Genomic DNA, 18,432 nt, shown 5'->3' with positions numbered 1-18,432 from the left:
CCCCTGCCATGCTTTCACATACTTCTCCTCCAGTAGCTAAAATCTTTCTCCTTAGTCATGTTTCTCTAAACTCCTGTGCATGTAGTCCCACAATCTGGTTCCTCGTGTGCTCCAGTCATGCTGCCCCAGTCTCACCTCTGTTTTCCTCCCTTTGAAAACCCACTACAGATTCACTGCAACTCAAGCTGCTCATCCGTCTTCTCCAGTGGGATCTGCCCTGACTGCCTCCTCGCTCTGCCACTGCTGCTGGCAGGGGCTGCAACTCACAGCCCTCCTGCCTCCCCTTCACTCACTCACTCACTCACTCACTCACTCACTCACTCACTCGTGACAGACACGATAACACTACTTTTATAATTTTTTCATGCTTTCAGTGAACACTGGGGTTGTGTGAAAGCTCCCACCATTTTAATTTCAGTTGCAATTCCACACAGGTAAAGGAGGAGCATCATCCAGGATGCATGGAAGAGATGCAGGATGCACCACTGTGCCCACAGCCTGGGACTGCCTTAAGTCTGTCTCTCTGGGAAAGTCACTTCCTTCTGCTGCTTTTCATGAACAAGTACAAGTGATGTCATTTCTTATCACAGCAAGACAGTGGAGTTCCTATATTAGGGAGAATTATGTGAAGTGCAGACATGACCTGTCTGTTTTTCCTATGCATTAAGTTAACATTATTCTGATTTCTGTGAGCTTTTAAATCCTTCAACTTGTTTACTCTAACAGCACCCTTGTGACACAGTCAGTCCTTGTTAACATCACTTTCTACACTGAAACCCCACCCAGGGACATGCTAAAACACACAAAAATCTCTCCAGGAAACAAAACTGAACTTAGATCTTGGGACATCATTGCTCTTGGTTCTGGGCAGGTTTCAGCAAGCTCTATGACATTTCCCAAATCCTGTGCAAGGATGCGTGTGGCTGCACTTTTAATGTCACAAATAGAAAGAACCAAATTAATCAAGTCTGCAGCATTCAAACAGCAGCCAAGGGGAGGAGTGGATATGAGGAAGGCACTGGCTGTGAGACAAGCTACATGCAGAGCACTGAAAAACAGAGAATAGCAGCAGATGAGGGTTGTGGAGCTCTCAACCCCAATCAGCCAGTTTCAGCATGACTCCACACACTCTCTCTGGGAAAAGCAGCACTCTTCACCAAAAGGTGACCTTTGCAAAATGTTCCAGAGGGTGTTTCATCAGCACTGGCCTCCACTGGGCCAAAAGCAGTTCTGCCGTTCTGCACTGTATCTCTGAGATTTGTATCAGAATGGCTGCAGTCAGGAGAGGGATGTTCTTCAGGCTCTACATGGGAGCTCGTGTCTCCATTCATCTGTCATGGAGTGGCTGAAGATTTTCACAAATCACACAGAATGGGGAGACACAGAATCACAGAGGGGCCCCTCAGTCCAACCCCTGTCAAAAAGCAGGGTCAGCACAACCCCACAGCCTCTGCTTCAGTGTTTGCCTACCTTCGTTGTTGAAGTCTGCCTAATTTGTAATCCATTTCATTTTTTGAAGCCAGTGTCCCTTGCAGGGTTGCCTCTTGTGATCTGAACAGTCTGTTTCCCTCTTCTCCACAGTCCCCACTAAGAACATGGCTTATATTGGCTTTCACTTACTGCTGTGAGTTTCTTAATTCCTTAGATCTCCCTCACATTTAGCCTCAGACCACGAGGAATATTGATCTGCCATCCCATCTTCTACCTTCAGGACCCAGTATTGACACTCTGAAGCTGAGACACTCCATGGTCAAATCTAGGTGGCAAACAATTAGCAACATTTATATTGAGAAAAGGCACCTTAGAAGGCAGGATGTGGCTGAGGTCTGCCTTGACACCCTCCCAAGGGCACAGGATTTCTGCTGTGATCCACAGACCCAAGCCTGCCTGGGCAGGCAGTAGTTTTCCCTGATAACATCACTATCGTTGATATTACTGAGGACGAGGGACCAGCTGAGGGCTCCCTCAGACACTCTCTTGTCTTTGCCATCACCACCTAGACAGATGTTCTCTGCCCCCAGGAATCAATACTGTCTTTTGCAGAACTATACAAGGGCAATGAAAGAGTGTCTTCAGCTGAACGTTGCAATGCCAGCTCACTTTTAATTTTCCAAGTATACAACTCAGTGTGTTCAATCTGCATTCAATTGCTCACCTCATTCTGGTTTTGAGTGGGTGGTTGTTGTTGTTGAATGAAAACAATAGCAAAGAATAGTTATAAGTACTTTCCCAGGACAAGAAATTTGCATTGTTGTTTTGTTTCTTTTTTTATTTCCAGTCAAAAGGGTTGCAATCCACAATTTATATTCTGGCCTGCTCAAAACTCGAAACTGTCTTACTGTTGTGCTCAAAAGCCTAATACATTGTGGTAAAACTGTCTAAAAGAATTATACTGAAGTTCTAATGAAGAGAAGACAGATTTCCCACAGCTCTGCATTGTTCCTCACAAACTGGCAGGTGGCTGGGACCACGACAAGGTTCTGGAGACACTGTGAACAGAAGTGCCTCGAAGTGTTGCACCAAACCAAAAAAGTGCATTTTTTTTCTTCCAGAATGGTGTGCAAACAGCAGAATATAAACATTTACACAGGGCACTGTGCACACCTTTGCCTCATTCCTTTGTATCCCAGTTCGTCATTCTCCACCTCACGACCTGAGCCCTGGCAGGACTCCGGAAGAGGGAGCCAAGTCACCCCTGGCAGAGGACGCAGCCTGCTGTGCCGGCACAGGGCTGAAGCGTGGTGGGCAGCAGGCTGTGGCACAGCAGGCTGTGCCCTCTGGCAGCGCCATCACCAGCAGAGCCTGGTGATTCCTGCCTGAGGAAGCCGGGAAGAAGCTGCTGTGAGAGAGCTCTGAGCTGCATCAGACGCTCTTGGTTTTCCTGGCATCTGCTGCTGAGCAGCCACAGGGGAATCAGCCAAGGCAGGCAGAGATTCCCTGGCTTCCCTTACAGAAATAAATCACTGTAGTAACATGGCTGTGCTAAGCCAAAGCCAAGGAGTCATGACAGAATAGGAAAACCATCTAGAAGAATGGTTTCTTTGAAGTTTGAGAGGTAAGTGCAGATTGTAGAGAGAAGTTGGAACAATTTTCTCCTGCTTCAGATCAACACCGTAATTCAGCTTCTAATTCATGATTGGACTGGTTCAGTTTGACTGATTCCAACGTTATCTGACAACAAATACTCCTTTGCACAAATTAATAGCACTGGACACTTAACAGATTACATGTAGGCTGCCACTTCCAGCCTGGAAACAGAAGGAAAGAAACTGAAGTTCGTGTGAAAATGGTAGTGGCACTTTCTATTCACTTTAAGGCAACAAAGAACAGTGAGAACAGTGCCCTTGAAGCTTTCTGCCACTGTTCAGTATTCATTTCACTGAGCTGGCTCTGTTCCTAAGCCTCTCTGCTTCTCTCGGGTGGGTAGATAAATCACATCGGATGGAGCAGAGTAGGCAGCAGTGCTGAACTCTGGAAGGATTGTTTAGTATCAGCTGGGGAATTGGCTGCTTTGCAGTAACCTCCTAACAGGGAAAGCTAGTCTTTAGGGACACGCATGAATGTGGTGGAGTCATCCCAGAATATTTTTAGGAGACTGTTTCAAAAAGAACGAATGAAATTGCATAAAACCAGGCCAGTTGCACTTATTTGCCACTAAAAGGGAAATGCACATAGAGTGGCACCAACCCACAGCAACAGCAGTACCAACCCACTTCTGAAAACTGCTCTCAGAAATAAAACACATGCATTCATTTTCCCCATGCTCACTGTCGTAACCAAATGACAGAAACACAAAGATATTCCATTAAGTTCACAAAGATGCTCCCTTTTGCCTTGTAAGCAATGTAACACCTCACAGCTTTGAGTTCTCCCCAGACCTATGCACACAGGACTGCACTTAATGCTGCTTGTGTCCCAGATGAGGGAGCTTGTACAGATTCCCAGGATATCTTCCATAGCTCCAGAAGCCCATTTAGATAGTACTGTGATCTAGTACCTCGTTGCTGCTGGGTTCCACCCATTCCAACAGAAATTACTGCTCTCATGTCAAGCAGTGTCAGGATAGCGGTCATATGAAGGCAACACAGAGAGATCAAGTTTGCTACTGCAAATTCCCTCAGCTAAACCAACCATGTTGATCCAGTGGAGCAAAACTTGAAAGGTTAGCATCAAACTTTGTCAGAGCAAGGATTTAAACAGAAGATCGAAATAAAGAGCAGCACTCATTACCCAATGTTGTATCAGTAATGAAGGGACAAACCTCCCACTAATGTAATTTCTCTGGAATCAAGGCATGGCTGTGCCCCTCCATCTACCTTTACAAAAAACACTTGTGAAAGCTACATCCCTAAACACTGCCACTATATTGATGGGGGAGCTCCAGAAATGTGGAGTTTTAGGTTTTGTTTTCATTTTCAAATAATCTATTACTGCACCACAAAGTAAAATGAAAGCCTTGACATGCAACGAGATCAAATACACAAAAGAACACTGTTACTGCAGAGGTTTTTTATAAACTCATGATGTAATCCACTTCAAAACACCTGGTTGTTTTCGGAAAGTGTCCTGTACCAAAAGCTATACCCTGTTCTGCAGATTCCTTTCACACTTCTTACCACATTCTATGACAAGAACATGATTTGATGCACTAAAATTACTGCCGAACAAAGCCTAAAATAGACTATGGTGAAGCACTCACCATTCAAAAGTAATATATCATGTACAGCTTTAATCAACTTTTGAAAGAGATGAAAAGCAAAATTAATATAAGAAATAAATACGAATGGGAAAGAAATAAAGAGAAGAAATGAAACAAAGTCCGTAAACACAATTTGGCAGGAATTTATCAGTGTAATTACAAATTCAACAAAGCTGGGGCTATTGGTGAAATTTGCAACTTTCTGTGTGGAAAATGGAAAAGGGCCAAAGCTTTGCTAACCAATGACTCAATAATTTGTTTGGCATTGTATGTTCTCAGCTAATTGAATATTTTCATCTGCATAGAATGGCTACATTGCAGTATACTGGCTGAATAGTGAAGAAAATCAGGTTAAAAAACGTTAAAAATAAAGAGATTATAAATAAAAAGGAAACAGCAGTCACATTTTTCTTTGTATTTATCATCTTTCTCCTCATCTAAGCCTTTTAAGGCCCTTCGCAGGAAATAATCCTGGATATGGTGCACATCTGACCTGGATTTTACTTCAGCTTTATCCTGTTTTCTTATTTCCAGTAATACATAACCTTTGCATTAGAGCCTCTCTGGAGCCCGGGAAATTCACAACTAATCAGTGAAGTAAGCAAGCTATTGTAAAAAGCTTAACAAGATCTAACCCTCAGTCTTGCACTGTGATTACCTCAGAATAATTACTTCTGGAGATGGCTGATGATGATCATATTAGGCTAAGGTAAAACAGAGATCCAGCTAACTGTAAATCGGTTACAGCTGAACAGAGAGGTGAGGAGACAAAGATATCACAGGACTATTGTTATTATTTATGAAGCGGTCATGGGGATTTCAAATTATTCCTCATACTCACAATCGCTGTCGGAGTTGAAGCCAGCACACAGTACAGCACAAGAGGGGAAATGAAGCTCTCATCCTCTGTCCCAGGGTACGGTTTCATCAAATTGCCATCCTGACAGAAGAAACCTTGGATATGCACCTGAAAAGTGTCGGTGTACTCGAAGTAGTAGGCGAGCAGAACAGTCCCAGCCATGATGACGAGCTGAAAATAAAGCATAGTCACAGAGAGGCGTTAGTTGCTTTTTGAACAGATGCAGCTGTGCCTGCGAGCTACTCTCGTCCTGTGGACCATCCTCCCTTCACCGTCACTCTGACAACCCCTGCCATAATGGTGTGTGAGTGTGTGTGAGAGTGTGTGTGTGTTTCTGTGCCTATGCTTTGCAACATCTGTTACATAAACCTTTTGGCAAACGACACTAATGAATGTCTCAGATAGGAGCAGGTCCGCGCCGTGGCGCACAGGGGGACGGGAGCTTTGACAGCTCCATGTTATCAAAGGGCATGTGAGTGTCAGCGCAATGGGGATCAATGGCAGCGGCAGGGCGAGGGGCAGCACGGCAGGAGACAGCAGCAGCAGCGACAGCTAAAACCTGTGCTCGGTGGCAGGGAGTGGGAAGGATTATTACAAAGCCTAGAGGAAGCTAAAGCCAAAACACTTTCCTGCTGCAGCTGCGAGCCCATGCTGAAGAACGTGCGTGCTGTGCTAATCCAGACAAACTCTCTGTGTCCCAGATGAAGACACATCCAGAGGAAGACTCACCTTTCCCTGGAGCTGCTTCTTAGGAGTAAAGCTTTAGAAGTCTACTCAGAAATCTCCAAGCAACCTGTGGGGGTTCCTGTGCACTGCCTGACTTACCCACTTGACCACAGCCACTTTTGAAAAAACTGGCTTGAGTCTGAAGCTTCATTTATATCACAGATATGAACTGAAAGGAGCCTTTCTGGTCTCTCTTTTCATACTTTGTGGCTCCTAAATGGGTTGGCTGGAAGCTCAGCAATCCACATTTTTTGTATATATCCCCAGCTACTGAGCATGAGTGTCTGCATTAGCTTCCCACATTGCTTCCGCAACACATCACAACAACCTCAGTAAAGATGTCCCTAGCCTCACTTCATGAAAATAAGCAGATTTACTAATTCTTGTTCCCCCTCTGCCACACTGCAAAGAAAATCTCACATCACAGTCCTCATCCAGAACAAAAATAGTAATATTGATTTATAACCATTTCTTTTTAGGGGGTGATGGTTTTAAAACTAAAAGAGGGTCGAATCAGATTACGTATAAGGATTTTACAATGAGGCTGGTAAAAAAATGGCACCAGTTGCCCAGAGAGGTGATGAACACCCCATCCCTGGAAGTGTTCAAGGTCAGGTTGGACTGGGCTTTGAGCAACCTGGTCTAGCGGAAGGTGTTCCTGCTCATTGCACAGGGGGTGGACTAGCTGGCCTCTAAAAGTTCCTTCCAACTCAAATCCTATGATTCTAAATTGTGACTAGAGGATCTGATTCAAAATCTTCTTTATGGACACTAGTGCCACTGTTACAGAAGTTGTCACTATACAACTGTTTTTGTCATTATAACTATAAAAGTTATCTTGCCACACCATAGGAAAAAGTGGAATAACCAACTCTTGGCTTTAGTATCTTGCCTCCAGGATTTCTGCATCAAAACTGTGTTGCTGTGAGATTATTGTAAGACCCCTGAAAATTAATTTTGGGAATTCCATCTCAAAGATACACTTGAAGCTATTCATGCACTCCTCTAGCACATCCTTGCACACACACAGCCAGCCATTAAAGCCATTGTATATTTGAGTAAGAGTGGGATTAAAATTGGAAAAAAATAATGAAATCAGGTTAGTCATTGATGAAAGTAAAAGACCAAAGAACCCCAAAGTGGTTGAGGTGAGGAGGGATCTTTGGGGGTCAATTGGTCCACCCTCCGCTGCTCAAGCAGGGACACCTTGAGTTGCTTGCCCAGGACCATGCCCAGATGGTTTCTGAACATCTCTAAGGATGGAGTCTTCACAGCCTCTCTGTCACCGGTAAGACAGACTTAAAAGAAGGTCACAGTGGAGCCGTGGTTGTGACATTCCATCCCCCATTTTTTACCTTTAAAATTAACCATCTCATTTTGTAGATGTATTATTTTCAAGACCTCATACGTGCCCAGAATAAATCTTCCTTTTAACAAACATAAAGCAAGACGCTGCTATTTGTGTTTTCCCCAGAGACCTTTACAGTAATCTTGATGAGTACATTCCCTATAAACAAACACAGTTCTATAACTAAGAACACAAGAGTTAATTTACATCTGAATTTAATTCCTTGAGCAGCTATAGATTTCCTGATCAACCTGGGCAACTCAGCTTTGTTAATTAACACCAGAGAAAGGCAATGACACTGTCACTACTCTACCTGACATGCCTGGATAAACACATTGGAGATTTACAGGATGCTTGGATATAGAGGTATTTAAACTCAGTCCCAGCACCTCATATGACCTGGGCTGTCAAAAGCGATCTGACCCACTCTTCCTATCCCAAAAATGCTCCCAGAAATACTTCAGGTTGCCAGCCCCAGCTGGCAAACACAGGGAATACATGATGCAACAGAGAGCTGGTTTTTCTCCTCTTACTGGAAAAGGGAGAAAGAGGTTTACTGAACTTCTAACCTTCTTTGGGTGTCGTACGGAAACATGAACGCTTTTCAAAAAATAGAGCATTTTGATATGGGAGGAAAATGTCACTTATGCCAAATGCAGTCTCTAGACAGCATTTGCACAACTAACCTTGACCTTTCCAGTGTCAAATGCTGACTCAGTGCTGCACAAAAGCCCCTCCTGCACATAAAATACAGCTCTTGACTGACTAACATTGATATTGACCTAGAACATCACAGATCACAGGATCCCAGTATGATTTGGGTGGGAAGAAACCTTAAAGCTCAACTCATTCCAGTCTGCCTGCCATGGGCAGGGACACCTTTCACTAGAAGAGGTTGCTCCAAGCCCCTTCCAACCTGGCCTTGAGATACCTCAATAATGAACCCAATCCTGTTCACACTTCCAGTTTCTGTGTTTTGTTCTTCTGAGGAAAAAAAAAAAAAAAAAAAGCATATATCTGTGAAAAGAGATTTGAATTGTGGACACATCATATCCTGTACATGACATCCACCATCTCAGGGAAACAGCAACAGCAGACATTAGAAATTTGACCTCCAGCTAAACAGATCCTACCATATCCCAAGGGATGACATGTCAGCTACTACCAAAAACATGAGCAAAGTTTTTACTGCTCATACAGTCAGTGAAGACCTGACCATTTTTGTGTGGCAGCTTCCTGTGCCTCATCTTGAGTATTCGCTTCTTCAAGCAGCTTCTCAGCAGAACGCAACAAGAAACTTCTTTTCATTCTCCCTTCCCTTTTTCCTTTCCACATGGTAACTATTTCATATGTGTTTAATGTGAGTGGGATAACTGGCTTTGTTTGTGCAGGGAAAATTCTACTTGTAGGTGCTCAGTAGTGGTAACTGGTGACCGAGGAATGATCTGGCACAGACAGCAAGAAGGTCCCAGTGCAAGAAAAGGTCAAACTGTCCAGAAGCAGGGATGTCAGAGACAGGAGGACTCCCTGCAAGGCAGTAGACTTTCCCTGGGTGCTGGGATAAGGAACAGCTGCACTGCTGCCTTGTAGACTTCCTGGAATAGGAGCACTCCAGGGTCCCAGCTCAGTGGGTCTGAATTTTGTAGCCATGTTCTATTTGTAGCAAATGGCACCTTTGCCTTTTCTCCCTGTTTTCAGGTTTACAACCATTGAAGGAAGTAGGGAAAAAGAGCAGGCAGGATGACTTAAGATAAAGATGCAAAACATCCCTTTACATCATTCAGAAAACACAATGCAGTTTAACACTAACATTTTGCAGGGTTTATTTATTAATCCTTATTAACTCATTTCCTTGAATTTACTTCGGGAAAAATTGAAAATGCTCAATAACTTCAGAAAGGCAGCCACTGAATAGAAGGCTGCTAATAAGTCTACGGTGCTTAATGGCCTCCATTACCACAGTATTTAACCATGCCATAATCCTTAATATTTATCATCACTCCTCCATTGTAAGGTAAGAAAATGCTCTTATCACCATTTTACAGAGAGGGGACAAAAGCTGAGGAGATGAAATGACTGCCTTTAGGTCACAGCAGAGCCTGTGGCAGAGCCGAGATTTAGCTTTCTTCTGGACCAGATTTTTTTGGATTAGTCAATAATCTGCACATGAAAAGGCTCAAAGATATATATGCTCAGGTCCCAATTCTGCAGAAGCTCATTCATGATAGCATTAAGAAAACAAATCGTGTGTCTGATTCAGCCCCATTTAAAAATTCCTTCTGAATTTAAATCAGTCTTGACAAGCTGGACTTAAGAAACTGGGGTGTGTGTTTTTCCTCAAAGTCAGCCATTTAAATGGATTAATTACGTAGCACTTAACATCTATCCCTTGACACACCATTAAATTCTGCCCTGCTCTACCAGTCCACACTGGTTCTGCCCTTGCAGAAATTCTCGTCCCTGCATATCCTTGCTCCTCTTTAACCTGTGGGCATTCTGTGCAGTCAAAAAATCCCTTTCTTCAACGTGCAAGAAATAGGAAGCAAGTCTTGCAATCTTCTTTGGGCAATGGGTAATTGTTTGGTGCAGAGTTAATCAGGTATTAATGAAAGATTGTGTCCTGAGTATAAAGAAAGAGAATCTTTGCAGTCAGCAGTACAGTTCAGTCACATGAACTCTAGGGTACTGGTGTACATACAGAAATCCCCCTCTTCACCTTAATACTGTAAGGTCTCTGACAGCAAAACTCAGAGAGCACTGACATCCAAATAAAATTATTGCACTTCCAAGTAGTGGGGCTGAAGCCCCACACTGTATGCACTCTCACGATTCACTGCAAAGTACTTCCCAATATTCTCAACAATTGTTGTTTTTTTTTTTAAGTACTGTTACCCACAGAAAAGAGGCCCCTGTTCTGCAAGTAAGAAAGCAAGAGGGCAACTCCACTTGGGAAAGGGGCATAAAGCTGTAAAAGAGAGATCAATATTAGAAGAGAGAAGACACTCTGGGAAAGAGAATTTTTTGATCAGCCTACGCTGAAGACTCCCCAGAGTTCTTAAGTGAGGAGCAAGAAACTGATGGAGAAAAGGAAGATACTGGGAAAATTTCTTGTGTACCCTTTAGCCATACAACCTGTCTGTCCTGTAAAACAGGCACACAGCCACTGCAAAAATCTCCTTTTGCTGCGTGTTTTGTCACTCATGTAAGTGCTATTGCAAGTCCATATAAGTGAACTTGAAACCCCCCCAAGTACTGCTGCTATTTATACATAAATAGGTGAGTTCTTTCAGCTGATCAGCCTTCCCACAGACTACTCATAATATGTCTTACAATGCCTTTAATGTGCACGACTGAAAACTGAACAACTGTTGTCACACACAAATGGCAGCATAAAATACAATTTTTTTATTCCTCCTGAAAAAGCCAAACCAGTATTTTGCTTGTGGTGTTCCTTAGTGGATAGTCATTGAGATATCTATTGATGCCCTTGCTCAGTTTGTTTCCAGCAAATTTCAGTGGTTTTCACTTCTTTAACTGGAACTGCCACAGTTCCATGGACACCACAAACCTGCAAAAGTGTTTTCCACCCATGACACACATGCTGTGGCTCACAGTTCCACCCATTTTGATCACATTTCTACCTCCCCCTCTGCCTGAACTCTAGTGACCCACTGTTATTATGCAAAGCTTGAAACAATTTGGTGTGCTTTTTTGAGAGAGGTGATGAGAGCATGACTCTTGGAACAGACGCACTGGAGCATCCAACAGTCAGGGCATACGTGTGTTCTAAGTTACTGCTGAAAGGAATTGTTAAGGTGTGTCTTTGCTCTCTACTGGATAATATCAGAAATATTTAACTGTGCATCCCAGACTGTTTTGTCCAGGGATGGGCCCAGGTGTTTCTCTGTGAAGGGAGACAGTGCATTTTTCCTTGGAGAACTCCAGTCTTGCCGCTGCAGTGGAGGGATGTTAGAAGCACAGCAAACTGGAACAAATCACATTTATTATTAAATTCAAAGACCCACTTTTGCCTTTCTAAAAGCAGATCAATTCCTTATTTAAGAATTACAAAGTCTGTTTCCTAAGTATCCTGATTAGGATGAGACCTCAGAACCAACTCATGTTGGTTCAGGGATAGATATTTTTTTATAAATGTTGACTGTATTTATTTGTGGCTAGCTGATCTCTACTTAGTAAATCAACCTTCAGCTCATAGTGCTTGTAACTGACATAAAGAAAGAAAACATGTCATTAGTTATATTTTGTTTTCTTAAATAATCAAACTTCCTTCTGGCAGAAGAATTGCAGACTCCTAGAAAATACTGGATTTGCATAATTTGACTTGACAGTCATTTTGCCAAGCCTTTTCATAGTATCTGTCTGGGAATTCTTTTCAGGGCTCCTGAAATTGTCTATGCTGAAGGACCTACTACAACTTCTTAATAAGCATCTACATGTTCACACTGTGGAGTGATCAAGTGGTAGGGAAATGTTAAACATGCCTTCAGACAAGCTTAAATTCACAAATAACAAAGAAGATGGAGACTACCATTAATTAGAAGCCCATCTGATCCAGATGTGCCAGCAGCTGAAATTTCACACAGAGGTGTGAGGGCAGCAGGTGCTTGTCTCCCATTAGCTGTTAATGGGAATTAGCAGGATGAACCCTTCAGGGATCAGCAAAGGCCTGGGTCTCTACAGCAGTTTGTTAAGCGTCTGTTCTGCGCCATTTTACCACAAGTGATTCGTCTTTAAAAGTTTCACCTCCATACTTGCATAGCAGACCCAGGTCTGTGGAAAGAGAAGTGTGTTGGACAGCAAAGGCTCCTGAAGCTGCAGCAAATTAATGTTTGTAATGGATTGTAAGGGTCGGGCCGACTGCACAGCCTTTCGTGGTTGCCAAGAGACTGGATGCAGGAAATCACCTACATTTTACGAAAATACTGTGAAACAATGAGGACAAAAAAATGGACACAGGACTGTTCATCACATGTTATGTTGTGTAATGAAAGAGGCAGAGAAAAGAAACATCTATTGGAATTCCACGTAATGGTAAAACGAGTACAAGTGAATGATTTCATTATGCTGAATAACCATTTATTTCACACTGTCAGATTAAATACGAAATCCAGTGGTCTTTCTACACTGCCACTCCTCAAGGTGTTCTCTCTCCCTCACCTTATATAACTGATTCTGAAATCAGTGGTTTTTATGCAACTGTGGCACACATAAGTCATGGCCTGGCCTGCAGCAGCCTGGTAGAGGACGTGGCTTTGCTGCAGGAGTTCTGAAGTCCATTCAGTGTGCAGGCACAAGCTGGGAAGAGGAGGCAGAGAGGCTTATTAAGCCACACAGGCTTTTGAAGCTGGAGCTGTGTAGAAATCAAAGCTGTCTCTGCAGAGCTTCTTACAAGTCCATTTCAAGATCTTACTGTCTTATTTCACTATTTTAGTAAATAAGTATGCATTAGGTATAGTTTGTAAGGCTGAAGAAGACACGCTCAGACCAAAAAAAAGGACTTCATGTCTTCCCAAGGCACTTATTTCAGGAGGAGTTGTTTTGTGAGAGCAGCATGACCTCTAAAAATACTGACATCTGGTTAAAAACTGTTTCAGCTTCTTTTTTATGTAATGGTCCTTGAAGAATGGCAAGGTGCTTCAACACAATAGCTTAATGTTACCTAAGAGCTCACCCACATAAAGAATCCAGATTTCTCCAGCTCTAACTGTGCAGTTAAAGCAGTACAGGTCTCTTAATGGCAACAGATATAAAGGCATAAAAATGCTCTAACCAGTACAACCTTTTCATACATAGAAAATAAAATAAGTAACAGTATGAAGCACCTTGATTATCTCAATCTGTATAATTCAGATATAACTCAGTGCACTTTATACACTGCTCTAGCTTTCTCAGTTTAAAACAACATTTTTCAACCTTTTCATGTGTAGACTTTTACTTTTCACCAGTGATTCTTATGTAATAAATTTAAGCCTACTTTCTTTGACAGGTAAGTATCATCCACGGATTGATCACAGGCTGAAACTGTCAGCCTGAAGGAAAGAGGGACACCTACCCACACTGTGTGTCTTGTAACAGCCTGAGCCTGCCCTCACTGTATTCACTGCACTCACAAAGAGCTGGGCTGCCTTGGGAGAGCCTCTTTATATCAGCTCAGTCTGCGAAAAGCTCAGCCTTTGATGCTGCAGAGGGCCAACACAGGTCTTCTCACCATTCAGAGGGAATGACAGGTAGGGGCAGATGCCCCTACAAGCTTCAGGTGGTCAGCTAACGCTATGGGCACTTGCACAAGATTTTGTGTACCTCAGAGAGGCAGGGAGATGAATGGGCAAAGGAAAGATGCAGCAGCACCAGTGATGGAAACTGGAAAAAACAGAGTATTGTCTTTTTAATCAGTGACAGCAGAGGAAAAGCATTTCTTCCACAGCTTGAAGAAGGAGGAAGTGAATCCACCTCTCTCTTGTAGAATCAAGTAATACCTGTGTTGCTATTAGCAAGAGAGTTTCTGTAAAAATCAATACTAAATATATCTTTTACTTACCTAGAAAATAGATCACAAATGCTGTGAAAAGGCTTATCATTTAGGAACATGGTTTAGGGACATTTGCTAGTGGTGGACTTGGGAGTGCTGGGTTAATGGTGGCTCTTGGTGGTCTTAAGGGGCTTTTCCAACGTCAGTGATTCTGTGACTCGGCTCCCTCTTGTACAACCCTGAATATCTGCTCACCCTCTTACAACTTCTCCATTTTGGCAAGCTGTATTTCATTATAATAATTTGCTTTCTTTGTGAAATCATCATAAAAACGTTCTTTTTCTCCCTTAAGATTTAGATTCTATCCAGTTGTGCTACATCACTTTGTCCCTGTAACTAAACCAAGAGCAGAAAGGGTTCATATGGGACAACTACAAGGAGCTGTTGTTACTGTTTTTGTGACAGCACAGACCTTGTTATGTTGCAGACTTAAAAGAAATATGATCTAATTAAGAACCCAGTTATGATGAGGTATATGCTAGATATATATATTTTTTTTAATTTAAGGAATGTACTGATAAAGTAGACTATTAAATTCTGAGCTTGATTCAAAGTAGATTTTGAAGGCTTATCAGCAGGGGGCATTAATGCGACATTAAATTCCAGATGCCACACTACCAAACAACCCTGCACAGCCTGTAATGTTTTATGGTTTTAATATATTTGGGGTTTCCCCTCTATTTTTCCCATCGTAATCTCATTTTTTAAAGTAGAGCTGGAATTTTAGGTCATTTAGTCATAACAGTAATTTGGTTAATAATCTACTGTGGGCTTCATCCTGACTTGTAAAAGAAGTCTTTGTCCCTGATTTGTGTAGTTTGAAAGAGGAGAGGATGATTTTAAGACCAGTAAATTTGCAGCCAGCAATTTCAAAGGGGATTATCATGAGCAGGAAGAATAGTTCATCCCTCTTGGTGAGCATTTGTTCACAAGCCTCAGTAGCTCCTTGTCATCAGATTGTGCACCCAACTTTCCTGTGTTTGCACTCTGACATTACTACTGACCTGGAGAAGGGAGGTGTTTCCAGAAGGCAGTTTTAAATAGCAACATTTTCCCTCTCCACTGACTCTGAAATAAAAGCAACATCACTGATAATGTCGGTCATTACTTACAAAGAACGAACCCAGGAGTTCACATCAGTAGGATTTTATATTGTGTTAGTTTTCCAACACTAACAAACAACAAAAAGATGATTTTTTCTTTTTCCCCTAAACCTTATTGAAGACAGTTTCACAAAGGTTCTCTGTCAGAAAGCTTATCTAGCAGTGAGCTGGTGACTGAAGGGGTCAGAGCTAAAAAGGATGAGCTATCCACTGCATTGGTCCTGCTCCTTGGTCTTTTACTCAGCGCTGACTCTCAGGCCCTGGCACACTGTGATCTCACTCTCACTTTGTTCACTAATAGCATAAAAGTTACTGAGCCTGGTCTGACCTTCCTGGATTAAAATCTGTGCAATTTACACCAATCCACAGCCTGTCTATAAGTGTAGTGTAAAGAGAAATAAATTTAAAATTCTGACAGGGATTACATTCGTAAATTTTCTTTCCAACAATAAAAAGCTGGAAATTTAGCTAATTCTTTTGAACTGCAGTTGAGATTGTCATATCACCACTTGATTGCTGGAATGGAATTTTTAAGGAAAATTAAGAAAAGTTTTAAATACACAGTAACACTGGGACTTTAAGCATCATTTGGAAGACACGCACTTTAAGGATGGGGATCAGGAAGCTACTTGTCTGGTACAGTAGCAAACTACTCTGTAAAATTAGGTAGGTTTCAGGGCCAGACTCTCCAGCTTTGCCTCCTGTATCTGGGATATCATGGTATGTCCCAGACTTTTTCTGCCCCTCAAACACAGAGCCTGTATTTCATGTAATGTCTTCTTCTCAGGAACACATGGACTGCTACCTTTGTTACAGCAAAAATCAGTTTGCAAAAAAAAATAGTGAAATGAAACCTGTCCCTCAAACAGCTGTATAAGCTGTATAAGCACAGGCATTCGGAACTTCCTGTGAAATCGCTGGCTATCTTTCTTGTGTGAAAATCAAGACTCGTCTCTTAACAAAAATTGAGAACTACAATTTTCCTTTAAGGACCCAGAAACACGAGGTCTGATAGCCTTTCTGATAAATGTCAGGATGAGATTTATACAAGGGGGGGAAGGGGAATAAACTTTCACTTGTCAGGAGGGAGAACACAACAGCTTTTTAAAATTTTACTTTTACTTAGCAACTGAAGAATGTCATCACCATTATCAAGTGATGGTGATTAAGACCTCCAAGCCACAAGTACAGCATATTTATCTTCCCTTGAGCAGGTACCCCGAGGCTTTTCAGCAGGTGGCATTATTAATTCTCTACCCAGCTCTAAATGGCACACAGACAGGAGACTGCTGCTTCCAGCACATAACACCTTAAAATGATCTACAAATTGTGGTGGAGACTAAGTAATTCTTTTAACATAAAAGTCTGCATTAAAATGGCATCTGTTCAGAATTATTCTTTTTTTTAGCAACAGAAGCAGAGATATATTTTGACTACTCTGATATTAAATTAAAAGACATCAAGAGCATTTTTTTCTCTCCTGTCCTGTCCATCTCCTCGTCTCCCCATCAAGACATCTGCAGAATCAGCTTTTTCAAGGGAAGAGAACACCACGGAACTTCAGGCCTGCACCAGCACCAAAATTTCCTATACAGCACCTTTAATGACAAGAACAGGCACATTTCTAAATGCAGCACTACATAGCTTTCCCCAAGGTTTAAAGACCTGATGTTGAAGCTGAGGGAGAGAGGAAACTGAGAGATACTGAGGTGGAAAATACCTGTGATAGCTTGGGACTGACCGAAAACGAATTACCTTCCCAGGACTGGTTATCGTGTCTATCCAGTGTCTGCCTAAAAAAACAGTACAAAATTCTGGGATCATCTCTAGGACCTGTTAAGAGAGATCTTACTGACTCAATGAAATCCAGCATCTAACACACTAGTAAAAACTTCTCTACTTCAAGCATCATATGACCAGCCACTGCTAGGAGCAGCTGCTTTGGTTGGAAGGCTCGGAACATCTTTCACTGCTTCTTCTAAATGCAGGAGGAGTGCTTTGCACCTCGTGAAACTGCCCACAAGGTTAAAACATAGAAAATAGTCTGCCATGTTTTGAGAACATACTCTGATGTTCTCAAAAAACTGTTGTGCAAATTGTGCTTAAAAGGACTCAGGGTTTGCTCCTCTAAGCCATGCTCTGGATCTACCTATTGGTCTGCTCCAGCCTCAGAAACACCCAGGTTCATGAAACTTGTTTGAATATTCGAATATAGCAAAGTAATAAAAAGTCCTGAAAACTCAGAGCACCTCCAAAGAGTTTAATGAGAACTCGGTGTTTAATTTGCCCTTCTAACTTTGAACAAGATGTGTTCTTCTGTGAAAGGCTGCTTTGAGTTTGACTCTTTCTGGCAGCAGTTCTTAACCTGGACTACACTGAGGTGAGTCATCTAGCCCACTAGAAATAATGCAAAATCTTGTCATAATTCATTGTCTGCCTAGTTTCAGTAACCAAAATCGCAAAATTGCAGCTTGTTTAGCTTTGAAATACCACAGTAATTCCATTAAAAAAACATGGATTTGACTGGCACAAACATGCATTTTATTTCCATGAGTCTGTGTCCTCCAAAAATGCCCAATACAGGGACTGCTCTGGAAAGTTGAAAAGCTGCCTTTGGCTAAAACAGTTTCCAACCTCATAATGGTTCACTGACTAATGTTTTTCAGTGTACAAATGGCTCATAAAAGCTGTTAAATCCATCATGAACTCTAAAGGCTTTTTAATCTAACGACTGTTTTCACTTACATGGAGGTGTCAGGACAATCTATTCTCCAAGTGTCCAGAAGCAACAGATCCTGATAGGACACAGGATTCTGACACAACAGACTTGTACATCTTTTCAGGATGCCTTTCATGATTGCTCTCTGGTATCTTCACGTGGTATCTAAGTGAAACTATTCACAGGGAGATGCAGAGGTATTTTGATTTCTAATATGTCCTTGTGGCCAGAAAAGCAAGCATCTCTCTGAAAATTGGAGGGACTGACAGTGGGAGAATCAGACAAAGATGAGAACCAGGATAAAGCAAAATAGAAAAGGACCAAAGATCTGCACAAAGTGAAAAGCAAACCACACCAAAACAGTGTCCCTGTGCTTGTTCTCAGACTGCAGATTTATGGATGCTAATGATAGATTGGGAGACATTTGT

The 18,432-nt window shown here is 42.1% G+C and overlaps 1 protein-coding gene across 4 annotated transcripts in view; it reads right to left on the bottom strand.

Moving 5' to 3' along the window:
* Positions 1 to 18,432, bottom strand: part of PLPPR1 (phospholipid phosphatase related 1) — a 115,481-nt gene that overhangs the window by 23,374 nt on the left and 73,675 nt on the right. For all 4 annotated transcript variants that reach the window (XM_048290712.1, XM_048290715.1, XM_048290713.1 and 1 more), the window contains exon 3: positions 5,541 to 5,729. In XM_048290712.1, coding sequence (XP_048146669.1) covers positions 5,541 to 5,729 — 189 coding nt within the window. The remainder of the gene's footprint in view (positions 1 to 5,540; positions 5,730 to 18,432) is intronic.

This window comes from Corvus hawaiiensis, chromosome Z (genome assembly GCF_020740725.1).
Source record: "Corvus hawaiiensis isolate bCorHaw1 chromosome Z, bCorHaw1.pri.cur, whole genome shotgun sequence".
Classification (NCBI taxonomy): Eukaryota; Metazoa; Chordata; class Aves; order Passeriformes; family Corvidae; genus Corvus; species Corvus hawaiiensis.
Note: the sequence above shows the minus strand (reverse complement) of the source record. Positions and strands in the feature narration are given on the sequence as shown.